Here is an 11,985-nt window from a genome sequence, read left to right on the forward strand (position 1 = left end):
AATAAAAAGAAAAATCACATAAATAAGCTGATCATATTAAAAAAAAAAAAATAAGAAAAGAAAAAAAGGCAAGAATAATTATTATACGCCATTCCTCCTCCGCATAATAATAATAATAATAATAATAATAATGATAATAAAGATAAAATGAGAAATGATAAAATGAAAGCCAAATAATTAATCTAACATTTCGATGAAACATTTTCAGGATGATCCATTTAATTAGTTTTGATTGAATTTCACCCTTTCGTGTAACTATCCTAATTTAAATATTCGAATATTTGGGCGGTATGATATGAAAGATAAAAGAAAAAAATAATTAACTTCGATTATTAATTGATTTTGTTTTCCACAACTTTCTCCCTCCCTCCCTCCCTCCCTCCCATCACCCTTTCTTATAAATTAAATACGATTCTAACCTCTAAAAAAGAAAAGAAACAATAAATAATTCTATTTCATTTGATTCTCGTCAAAAATTAATACTTATAATGAAATAAATGATAGACGAATAATTACAGTACAATGAATAATTATTGAAATTATTATTGTACAATGTGAGACAATGTGACACGATGGACAAACAAAATGACGAGAATGACAAATGACAAAGATTCATTTATTATCATTAAAATGTTGTTATATCACTTTACCTGCTTTTCACGAGCTTTTCTCCAATTACGATATCGTATGAAAAGGCAAGAAATGCATACGGCATCCATGAACACGAACGATTATTATATATACATATATATATATATTATATATATATATATATATGTATGTATTTTTTTATTCTTACGAATGCACACGTTACGTCGTCGTCATCGTCATCGTTGACGTTGCAACAACGAACAACGACACACCACGACGACGACGACGACAACAACAACGTTGACGCACGTAGTACATTTAACAACACAACGATGGGAACCCATTCATTTCAAAAATAACCAAAATTATTTAAATAATTTAAATACCCAACACACACGTCGTTACGTTAAATAATAAAATTCCATTTAAAAATTTCTACGATAATAATAATAATAATAATAGTAATAATAATAATAATAAGAGTAGTAATAAATAATTTGTAAAAAAAATCTAAAATATTACAACATATGTATATATGAGAAATGAATGGGAGGGGAGGGGTTAGGAAAGTGTTAAAAAAAGGAACAAAATAAATTCTAACCTTGCTAATCTCTTTTTTCTATTTCTATCTCTCTCTCTCTCTCTCGTTGAAGTTTCTATATTTCTTTCTTTCTTTCTTTCTTTCTTTCTTTCTTTCTCTCTCTCTCTTTTGTTATTTTCGTATTTTAAGTAAACACACACTTTTTAAGGTTATTTAAATCGAACAATTCCGAATAGCAATCCGTTTTACTTGTGTGTCCAGAATATACCTCCGGAAGTTCTTATGCGTTATGATGGTAAGCTCAGCTGGTAAATTCGAATAGTTTTTTCTTTTCTTCTATTTATCTCTCTTTCTCTTTCTCTTTTTCTTTCGAACGAAACACCAGAAACAATAATTAACTATACGCGGTAACTATTTAAAAACTTTGTCTTCCTGTCTCTCTCATTCCCATTTCTGTTCCACATTTCCCCCTCTCTTTCTATCTTACACTTACATACAAAATATTTCCTTTTTAATATTAATTCTAACCTCAGACTTTTGTTTATATATATATTATATATCAGGTATTATAATATATTTCATTATGATATAATAAACAGATGATTGAGTATATAAGCGTGTAATGTCTGAACTTAAATTTGACAATTCTAACGACTTGACATTTAATGTCGACAGGATGTCTCCGCATTCTCTGAGGACACATTTGATGCCAAAGAATGGATCAACAAGACGTTCAAATCCAACGAAGCTCAAGAGAACAAAGATGTACATTTTTGTCGCATTAATAATTCTAATCTTGTTTTATTTCATTGTAAATTTACCTTTAAATTTTACAAATATTTGGTTTCGATAACATTTTTGAAAAAATTATTTATAATTGAAAAGTCAACGATAAATTAATTCACTTCTATGTTCTCATCTTTAAATCACATTCTTTATCTTAATCGTATTTTTATATTTTTGTTAGGCGTTCGTATCTTCTTTGGTAATGAAACTACAACTGTACGTACAACAAGTTAACAGCGCATTGGAAGAAACTAGTCAATCGGTCTTGTCTAGTTTACCTAGGGTTCTCCGAGACAGTCAACTATTGCAACAAGAAGCTTTAGCGTTAAAAGAAAAAATGGCTTCTGTTAAACAAGAAATTGCTAAGGTTCTTAATATATTATTCTTTCTTACTGTTAACATCATACTTCATAATTTTATAAAATTGATCTAATAGGTAGAAGAATGTACAGTATCTTCTATAGAATCTTTAGAAAGATTGGATAGAATAAAAACTCAATTGGAAACAGCAAAACGTGGGCTACACGAAGCAGATAATTGGAGTGCTTTAGCAAACGATGTAGAAGAAGTATGAATATTGATTTAATATTTAAATGTACTTGGTATAATCATACTAATTTATTCAAAATACTTTTATGATTATAGGTATTTGAATCGGGAGATATCGAGGTCATTGCTAGCAAATTATTCAGTATGCAAAAGTCATTAGCCATGCTTATCAATGTTGTAGATTTTGAAGATAAAAAGCTTCAATTAGAAGGTTTAAAAAATAGATTAGAAGCCATGGCTAGTCCTAAACTTGTGCAAGCTTTTAACACAGGAAATTTAGGTACGTATATTTTTTAATATATTCTATAGAATTAAACTTTGTTAATAATAATATTTTAGAAAATAATCTTACTTGAATTTATAGATCAGTCGAAAGTTTACGTAGATATTTTTAATAAAATGGAAAGGTTGCCTCAACTTCTTAAATATTATCACAATTGTTTGAAAATGTCGTTGGGACAGGAATGGAGACAAACCATCGAGTTGGCACAGGATGAAAATTTAACGTACTGGTTGCACACCTATTATGATAAACTTTTAACTACTTGGCACGAACAAGTAAGTATAAATTATTTATCATTAATTGCAGTTAATATTTAAATAAATGTCATATAATTTTATAGGTAAAATGGTGTCAACAAGTGTTTCCCAACACATCTATTGAAATTCTTATTAACGTGTATGCTGATTTATTAAGAAGTTTGGATCCGAGTATATTAGAATGCATAGAATCATTATTGAAACAATATTCCAATGCTATGCAATTATCGTTACTGTTGGAACTTAAACAACTTACCAGACATTTTGCGGTAAACATAAGCGGAGCTATAGAAATGTTGTCTTCAATGAAATCAATCAATCGTAATATTTCTGGCAACGAAACAACAGCTAATACAAAAACATTTGTTCAACATGTAACATCTTTGGCACAAGCAATATATGCGCCTTATGTTCCATACGTCATGAAGTATAAAACTTACGAAGTTGCACAATTGGAACAACAGCTTCAATCAATGGATTTATTACACGATGATCTTAGCGATACCATCAATTCTTTGTCATTTAGTATTTCCAGAATTATTACTTATGCTCACGAAGCTAATAAACGATGTAAACTGTTCACAGATGGCTGTGGTTATCCAGGTTTACTTAAAGCCTTAAACGTTCGTTTATTTTTCCCCTTATAATATAATAAGAATACGATACAAATATAATTCAATTATTATTTTACAGATATATTTTGATAAATATATTATTAAATATCAAACAACGATACGACAATTGGAGAGGAAAAAAGTTAAACAGGAAGATTGGAACTTATTCCAAATGTGTCTTACCTTAATGCAAAGTATAGGTAATATTTGTTCAAATAATTATTAAAATATAAAATTTTCAATACAAATACTTTCGAAAGGTTTCTACATTTTCTTTTTCTGTAGGAGAATTTCTAGGACAAGTGCATCAATTTGAAAAATCTTTAGTTATCGATATAATCGAATCTAATAATAAATTAATAAGTCACACAACAGGTATTTTCAACCAGTATAAAAAATTACTTCTCGAACCCGCCGGACAAACAGAATTAGAACAACTTGTCGCTTCGTTTCAAAAAGGTAATACAACGAATAATAATTTTAATTGTAAAATATGTTAACATTATGTATGTATATAATTATCATTATAATGAAATGTATTTTATTTACAGAGGATAAAACTATTCTCGACTCGATAATAAAACCGATTCATAAACTTTGCTCCGATTTACATCATGCGACTTACGAAGTAATTTTTGCGCCAATTTTTTCTCAATTACTCTTAGTACAAAAAGCACCAGCTTGGTCAGGAGACATAAATAAAATGCATCTTAGTACGGATCTACCAGATTATAGTTTTGCACCTCAAGAATACATCACACAAGTCGGCCAATATCTGATGACACTTCCTCAACATTTGGAACCATTTTTATTGAGAGATAATCCAAGTTTAACATTGGCATTGAAAGCAGCTGATCCACAGTATGCTCAAGGATCAACGGAGTCTGGTTTTACCGGTATTCTGTTGGATATCATTGCTAGAGGAACTTGTCAAATGTTTCATGATCAAACATTAGCCATTGGTCAGTTAAATTCTGCTGCTTGTAAACAACTTGCTACAGATATAGGTGAGTAAGATTAAACAATTATATTGTTCAAGCTAGAAAGTTAAATATATTAATTGGATTAATTCATGTCTTTTAGATTATCTTGAAAACGTCTTAGAGGAGCTTGGTCTTTCGTTGTCAGAGAATTTGCAGCATACATCATTGTTATTAAGATTACCTCCAGAAGAATATCAAAATGGTAGTTCTGGTTGTAATGCTCGTGTCGTTGCTGCGGTTAGACAAATGAGAAACATTACTTCTTCTGGTTAACGATATTATGAAATGCATAATGAATTAAATCGTTTTTATAAAAACACTATATCCTATCGTCATTAAAATCAAATATATACGTATTCATAAAACGTATTGGTAATTATTGTTTCGGATGCGATCGACATGGTATTTACATTCCAAAGAAACATTTATTTATATTAAAATAAAATAAAAACAGAGTATGTGCCGTTGATGATTATTCTTCATATAATTATTTTATGATGATGAGTGTTTTTTTTTTTAAGGATATATTAATTAGAATATTTTTATTCGTAGAAAATTCTTAATGATATATATATATTTAAGTATAAAAATATTTTCATCGTAGTCAATATTCTATATTGAAAAAAGATGAACAACAAATTATTTTATATATATGTATATATATATATTTCTTTGTTGATTTTTTCTTTTTTCTTAGAAATTACTTTCTATCGTATTAATGATTGCTTTTATTGCGTCGACAATAAATCTGTAAAAATATCTATCATTATGACTGGTACTATTAATATTAATATACAGTATAAGGCAGCTAAACTTGATTATCTCGAATAAATTTTAAATTCTACGAGTAATTATGTGATTGTGTTTGTCCTATCAAAATTTCATATCTACTTATATTTAAATAAATAAAAAATATCTTAAATCAAATGAAGTGCCTCAAGCTGCATAAAACATGATAATACATTAAATACGTCACCTATTATGGACGGTAAGATCACATTGTTTTTCGTATTTTAATTTAATTACGTTTGTAACGTCTCGTAATTTTTTCATGGATTTAATTGGCAAATGAAACATTTCATTTATTATCAGTAACGTCGCAAGTATATTGGCCTGTAAACAGAAAATAAATATTTTTAACAATATGATAACAAAAATGTTATCAAATATATGAAATATATGAAATAAATATTTACTTCTTTGTAATGTATTACAGCTTGTTTAATAGAAAATAAGCACGCATCTTGATATTTGTTAACATACAACGTTAACTTTAAAATCTTATCAGCAAGATATGGAAATTTAATTTTCAATATATCCATAGAATGTTTTTTAGCATTATCATTGATTTCTTTACTTATATTATCGATAGCTGTATTTAATATGATAGTCAAATACATAGCATGCATTTCTGGATCACTGTACGTAGATTCGACGGTTTCAAAGTATTTTTCTATTACCAGAGCGAATATTTCAAAATTCTAAAACAAATGGTGTAGAATTAAATAAATGAAATATATAAACGTGCAAGAAGAAATTAATTCAAGTGATAATCTTACATTTGTATACGAAATTATAACATCTTCTGTATATTTATTAAAAGATATCATAACAGTGGATAAGAACTTTGGTAGAATAGTATTTAATAAATTAGAATCTTTATTGTCGTATTGAATTTTATTGAAATTTAATAAAGCTATGATCGCTTTAAAAGCATCTTCCAGAAAAATTATACCAACGGATGATATAACGGTTTTCAAATAAAGGATTATAATTCTTGAACATATCTTTGTAGACAGTTGACACTCGTTTATCATCGAATTGCATACGTTAATGACTATCTTTAATATAATTATAGGAAATTTATGTGTTTTACGTTTCTCCATCGTAGGCATTTGCGATATCACTTTTCTGTAAAGAAAATTAATATATTTTTTTTTATTCTTATATAATTTAAAAATGAAAAAATTTATTATAAATCAATAAATATTTAAATTCATACTCTTCGATCCATAATAATATATTTTGAAAACACTCAGAAATATCGTAAACGTCAATTTTCGATAAAATAAATATCATCGATAAATAATCATTGAAAAGATCGATGAAAACATTTTCGTCCATTAAATTATACAATTTATCCGAACATTTTAATCTACTTTCCACGTGACGTAGTATAACACGTAAATCATTCCAGATGTTAACTAAGTCTTCATAATAAGTAGTTAACAATTCTTCTTGGAAATCGATATTCAATAATTGTTTAAGTATTTTTATACTTAACGTTATTGTTTGTTCTTGTTCTTTTATAACATTATTGTTTTCCTATATAATATATAAGAAATATTTATATTTTTAGTTATTTAAATGAATAAAGTTTGAATTATTGAAATATTACTAACTTGTTCATCTGTCGTTGCATTTGTACATTTTGTTATAAATTCTTTTAATAACGTAAAAATCATATCGACTTTGTTCCATTTCATTAACGTATATAAAATTGTGACCAACGTATCATCAGAAATATTAGGATTTGATAATTGTTTTGCAACAGTTTTACAAATATCATTTGGATTGTTCATCGTCGTAACAGGAACGAATGAAAGTAGAAATAAAATGGACTCGTTGCAAGTCGATTTCTAAAACAATTTCTTTTTTTTAAATATGTAACAATAAACAAAATCATAATTTTATTTTAATTATAAATTACAAAATAAAATTCGTGTACCTGTACAACATAAGAACAGACAATTTGTGGAAGAATATTCGTAAGTACTCGTTGCAAATCTTTCCCTTCTTCTTTGTCAAAGTATTCTTCTGTAAAATTTTTTTTATTTGCGTACAGTATTATAGAAATTACTTCGAGTAATATTTTAATCGATTCGGATGCATCAACTTCATCGTTAATTATATCTTCGATAGATTTAGCTAAAGAAATAAATATTATTGATTTGTTAATCGCATTGATGGTAAAGCATAATAATTAAATTAATGTTTATACCATTACGTGATTTATGATTGTTCCTTTTAAATCTTTTATTAGGCTTAGTGTTAGGTTGTTCATCGTTGTCGTTCAACAAACTATTTATTTGTTTTTCGATTTTCATTAATATAATATTTATAAGTTTACAAGCGTCATTCCAAAGAATGATATGCTTAGAATAAAAAAGAAATTTTCTTGTTGCTGTTATGTTTTTTACTCCGATATAGATGATTTCTTTTACAACATTGTCGTTATTTAAATTATGCAGTTTTATCCACAAACACAATAATTTGATTAATTGTTGTAACAGTTTTTGCTCATTGGTATCCTAATTAAACAATAAGATATTTGTTTGATTGTTTCCAATAAAAATTGTGACCGACGACTAGTTTTTATTATATGAATTAATTTACCTCAATACATTTTAATAATTTATTTATATCAATAATATCCGAAACCAAAATGCCGATATTATTTTCAAGATATACGAGAAGTTTATTAAAACATTTGATTACGTTTGTTCCCGCGTAATAAATATTATTAGCAAAGTTACTTAATAAACTTTGTAAACTCGTATGAGAATGTTTATTGGATACCATTTGTTTAATACCCTTTAAGATATTCAATTTAATTTCAGAAGATGATTTGTTTAACATATGATACGATAAAATATCTAGCCAATGTTTAGTAATATTTGGTGGTATTTGTTTCCAATTATTTTCCAATATTTTACAAGTAATCTGCAATGAAATAAATAAATAAATTACTATTTAATATTAAACGTATCGACGTATGTGTAAAAATTACATACATTAATGGTTATAAGGCACACTTGTAGATCAGTATCTTTCAAAAGATAAGAAATAGCTTTCGAGTAATGTTGAAAGATATTTATATTATTCTTGCAACGTATTGGTTGCACCGAAAAAATAATAAACAAAACTTCAGCCGTGTTGCATCTGACACAAGATCCGGATGCCTGAAATTAAATTAACACGCAAAACCGAAAATACAATCGTTAGAATAATTTACAAAAATGATCATTTTAGTCGATTAATTTAAAAGATTTTTACCTTCAAATGTGTCCACAATAAACTATTGTATTGATCGTGCAACATGTTTTTTATCGTATTACTTTTAGAACTATGTAAAGCTTCTAAGAATAAGAGTAAATTCGTTCCAAGTTTATCTCGTCCAATAAAATCTCTACGCGATCTTAGACAATGAAAGATAATATTTTTTAAACATTTATCGATTATCACTTTCTTATTTTTATTCGTTGCACCCAACCATGCTTCAGCATACAAATTTGCATATTCTTTAATCACTTCGGATTCAGCATTTTCAAGTACCGCTTTAACATTATTATGAATTCCCTGGAAAAATACAATAACATAGGAATTATATAAAATAAATGTAATACGTATCGGAGCTTCTAAAAGCTTGATCCTATATGGGGCCACAAAATTTGTAACAAAATTTTGTAGCACACATTCTAAATCAATATAATATTATACCGTTATGAATTCTTCTCCTAGTGTAAATAATTTTAACAAAATAGCTTTTCCTTCCTGCATGGAAATAATGTTTGTATTCTTAGACAATTCGACTAATATTTGTATATCCTTATTATGCTTTATCAAACTTAGCGCAGATCTTATTTTATATAATCGTTTGACATGTTGCTAAAAACAAGATACAAATAAACTATACGAAAATTATTCAAAACGTGTTATACATTTGATCGTATTATTTATAAATTACCGATGAAATTTTGGATTTAATAATCAAATGTTTTATAACATTTATTATTACTTTTTCTTTCCATATCATATTAGATTTCCACCAACTTTCTAGAAGGTGAGATATTTCATCTTTTACCTTAAAAATGAATTATTTATTAATGAAAAGTGATAGAATATGAACGAATTTTTACATTATCATTTTTTAATACATTATATAATTACTATTTGTATATGAATTAAAAAATATAACAAACCTTTGTATTATTGATTTCCGGTAATATGACCGAATGAAGTATTAATACAATTTCAAGCAATATGTTTGGAAAAAATGTTTTTTGTAGCAACGTTTCCAAAGCCATTGCCGTTATTATGCGTATCAAATTTAATGCTTCTTGTTTATCCTAACAATAAATTGCAAATTTAATTATTTGTATAATTATATCTTTCACTATGCAACTATATCTCAAAAATAATGATACAAGTAATGATTATTAATAAACCCTGAAACCATTTAGTATATCTAATAGTATAAATGATAGAGACGTATAATATGGTATTCATACTTTGGAATGTGCGTTATCTGATTGTAATATAAACTTCTTTTGTATTTTTAATAATATAACTTTCACATGATACCATAATTCACATAACTCTTCTTCTGTCAGTATCGTTATATTCTTAATATTAAATTTCTGTAAAAAGAATTATCAAATATTTATTATAATGACAAGAAATAACATTCAAAATAAGTGCGTACCAAGATGATATAATTATTTGTCTTAAGAATAAAATAAATCTTATATTTATAAAGTATAGTAAATTAAAATATAATAATGATATGAACAAACCATTTTATCACATAGAGCGGATGCATCACAGCCTCTAGTTTTTAAAATGCGGAACAATATTTTCTCACGCATTATATTATGTTGGCAGGACATTTTTTTATGTATAACAAAGCTCATATATCAACAAAATTAATATTAATATCTTATCTTTCCAACATTCATTCAAAATTAACAAAATTATATCAATATTATCAAATAAACTCTCTTTTTTTCTGATGGTATATATATTATTTTTCTTTAACTTTTATAACATAAACATTATATATAAAATAACATATATATATTTAACGTAATCTTTCACATTTAGATAAATATATAATTCATTTTTATCACCCATACCGCTTCAACAATCTATTTTTATATGCACTTACTATGATCACAATAATAAAACATAGAACTAAACATATTAACCTCAAAGTTTTACGCATTATATATAACATATACATAAATACGATACTAGCGCAATCTGTTGTTAAAATCATCAAGTACTTTAACAATAAAGGGTTAAAGATGCAACCACGTTTTCAGAACGTATAAATAAAAATATGAGCACACAATAATTGGCATAGAACTGCAACAGCAAAAAAACAATGAATAAATACTCTTAATTGCACACTAATTGCACAATTAAAAATTAATTATTTAATTAGTTACTAATAATTTTTGTATCAGATTCAATTTTTTGTATTGTTGATTATGTAATAATTTTTATAATAATTACTCCTTTTTTTTATATTTATATAAATAAGTATTATTAATTAGTCGCTCCTGAAATTAGATTTCACTTCATACATCGTTGATAATGTTACCTACGGTAAGATTTTTTTTTCTATGCAACTCCTTAAGGTTCTGGGGCAGCATTTCTACGGTTTTTTTGCAATCTATAAGTAGACGTCGATAAGATAAATTACTTTTACCGGCACGGTACACTAGCGAGCTACATTATCGACGATGTATATAATGTTATCTACTCCCAGGCGTTATATTTTGTAAAAAATGATTTAATACATCTATGAAATATAGTAAAAAATAATTATCTTTCGTTTAATACAAATGAAAGATCGTTTGAACTACTACTTTAAAGAGATAATTATTTCTATAATGGTTGGGGCAAAATATTTGTTATTTATTTAAAATTTTCTAAATTGTTTGACTTCATAATCGAGCAACGCAAAAAATTAGAATCAGTTTTCAATCAGTCAGGTATGAAAAATATATGAAACAAAAACCGTATATTTATTTTTTTACGTGATCTTTATTCGCTACAAATTTTTTCAAACGGAAAAACCTGATTCGTCATCTTTAACATAGGATAAAAATTCATACTTCATGGTTGCCGCATATAATTCAAGTTTTTTTCCGATGATTAGCGAATAAATGAATATAAAATAATAGATCGTAAAGCACGCAGCACCATAGTAATTTGCAAATCGTAAGATTCGTACGTAAGTTCAAATTTTCGTATATTTTATAACGAATACAAATTATATTAATCTTTGAACGTACGCGACGTCGAAACTTTGAGAATTTTTATTCATTTTTATACACACACCCAACGCATACACACATGCACACACACACACACACTGAACATACATACACACATACTTTGATACATACGTATAGAATATTCTCTCTTTTTTTTTTTTTTTTCTCTTGCACAAGTAAAACGCCGACGAACTAGCGTCAGTTTAACTTTTTTTCTTTCTTTTTTTTTTTTTTTATCACACACATATTTTATAAAGATAGGAATAGCTACGGGGCATAACACGATATATATAATTTTATATTTATTATATATTATA

At 26.6% G+C, this 11,985-nt stretch overlaps 2 protein-coding genes across 4 annotated transcripts; one reads left to right on the top strand and one right to left on the bottom strand.

Annotated features, from left to right (window-relative positions):
• Positions 1-1,275: 1,275 nt before the first annotated feature.
• LOC106787746 (conserved oligomeric Golgi complex subunit 7) lies at positions 1,276-4,964 on the top strand. 2 transcript variants are annotated; one of them, XM_014750368.1, is made up of 11 exons: positions 1,276-1,539; positions 1,808-1,897; positions 2,100-2,285; positions 2,355-2,486; positions 2,564-2,747; positions 2,832-3,025; positions 3,091-3,630; positions 3,701-3,821; positions 3,907-4,080; positions 4,173-4,628; positions 4,705-4,964. In XM_014750368.1, exons 3-11 carry the CDS (start codon positions 2,121-2,123, stop codon positions 4,875-4,877), a joined length of 2,139 nt encoding a protein of 712 aa, XP_014605854.1. In that variant the 5' UTR covers positions 1,276-1,539; positions 1,808-1,897; positions 2,100-2,120; the 3' UTR covers positions 4,878-4,964. The 2 variants fall into 2 exon arrangements, with proteins under 2 accessions (XP_014605854.1, XP_014605853.1); XM_014750367.1 differs by having other exon boundaries at positions 1,276-1,427.
• A 179-nt stretch (positions 4,965-5,143) lies between these two features.
• On the bottom strand, positions 5,144-10,328 carry LOC106787744. Of its 2 annotated transcripts, none has more exons than XM_014750366.1 (16): positions 10,181-10,328; positions 9,896-10,024; positions 9,587-9,733; positions 9,352-9,468; positions 9,105-9,272; positions 8,661-8,963; positions 8,399-8,566; positions 8,001-8,327; positions 7,612-7,915; positions 7,333-7,532; positions 7,007-7,243; positions 6,607-6,929; positions 6,164-6,515; positions 5,801-6,085; positions 5,581-5,717; positions 5,144-5,352 (listed from the first exon to the last, which is right to left on the bottom strand). In XM_014750366.1, the coding sequence occupies exons 1-16, from the start codon at positions 10,295-10,297 to the stop codon at positions 5,298-5,300; spliced, it is 3,369 nt and encodes a 1,122-aa protein (XP_014605852.1). In that variant the 5' UTR covers positions 10,298-10,328; the 3' UTR covers positions 5,144-5,297. The 2 variants fall into 2 exon arrangements, with proteins under 2 accessions (XP_014605852.1, XP_014605851.1); XM_014750365.1 differs by having other exon boundaries at positions 7,606-7,915.
• Between the last annotated feature and the right edge of the window lie 1,657 nt (positions 10,329-11,985).

Source organism: Polistes canadensis, unplaced genomic scaffold, assembly GCF_001313835.1.
Source record: "Polistes canadensis isolate GaletaPanama2010 unplaced genomic scaffold, ASM131383v1 scaffold_113, whole genome shotgun sequence".
Taxonomy (NCBI): domain Eukaryota; kingdom Metazoa; phylum Arthropoda; class Insecta; order Hymenoptera; family Vespidae; genus Polistes; species Polistes canadensis.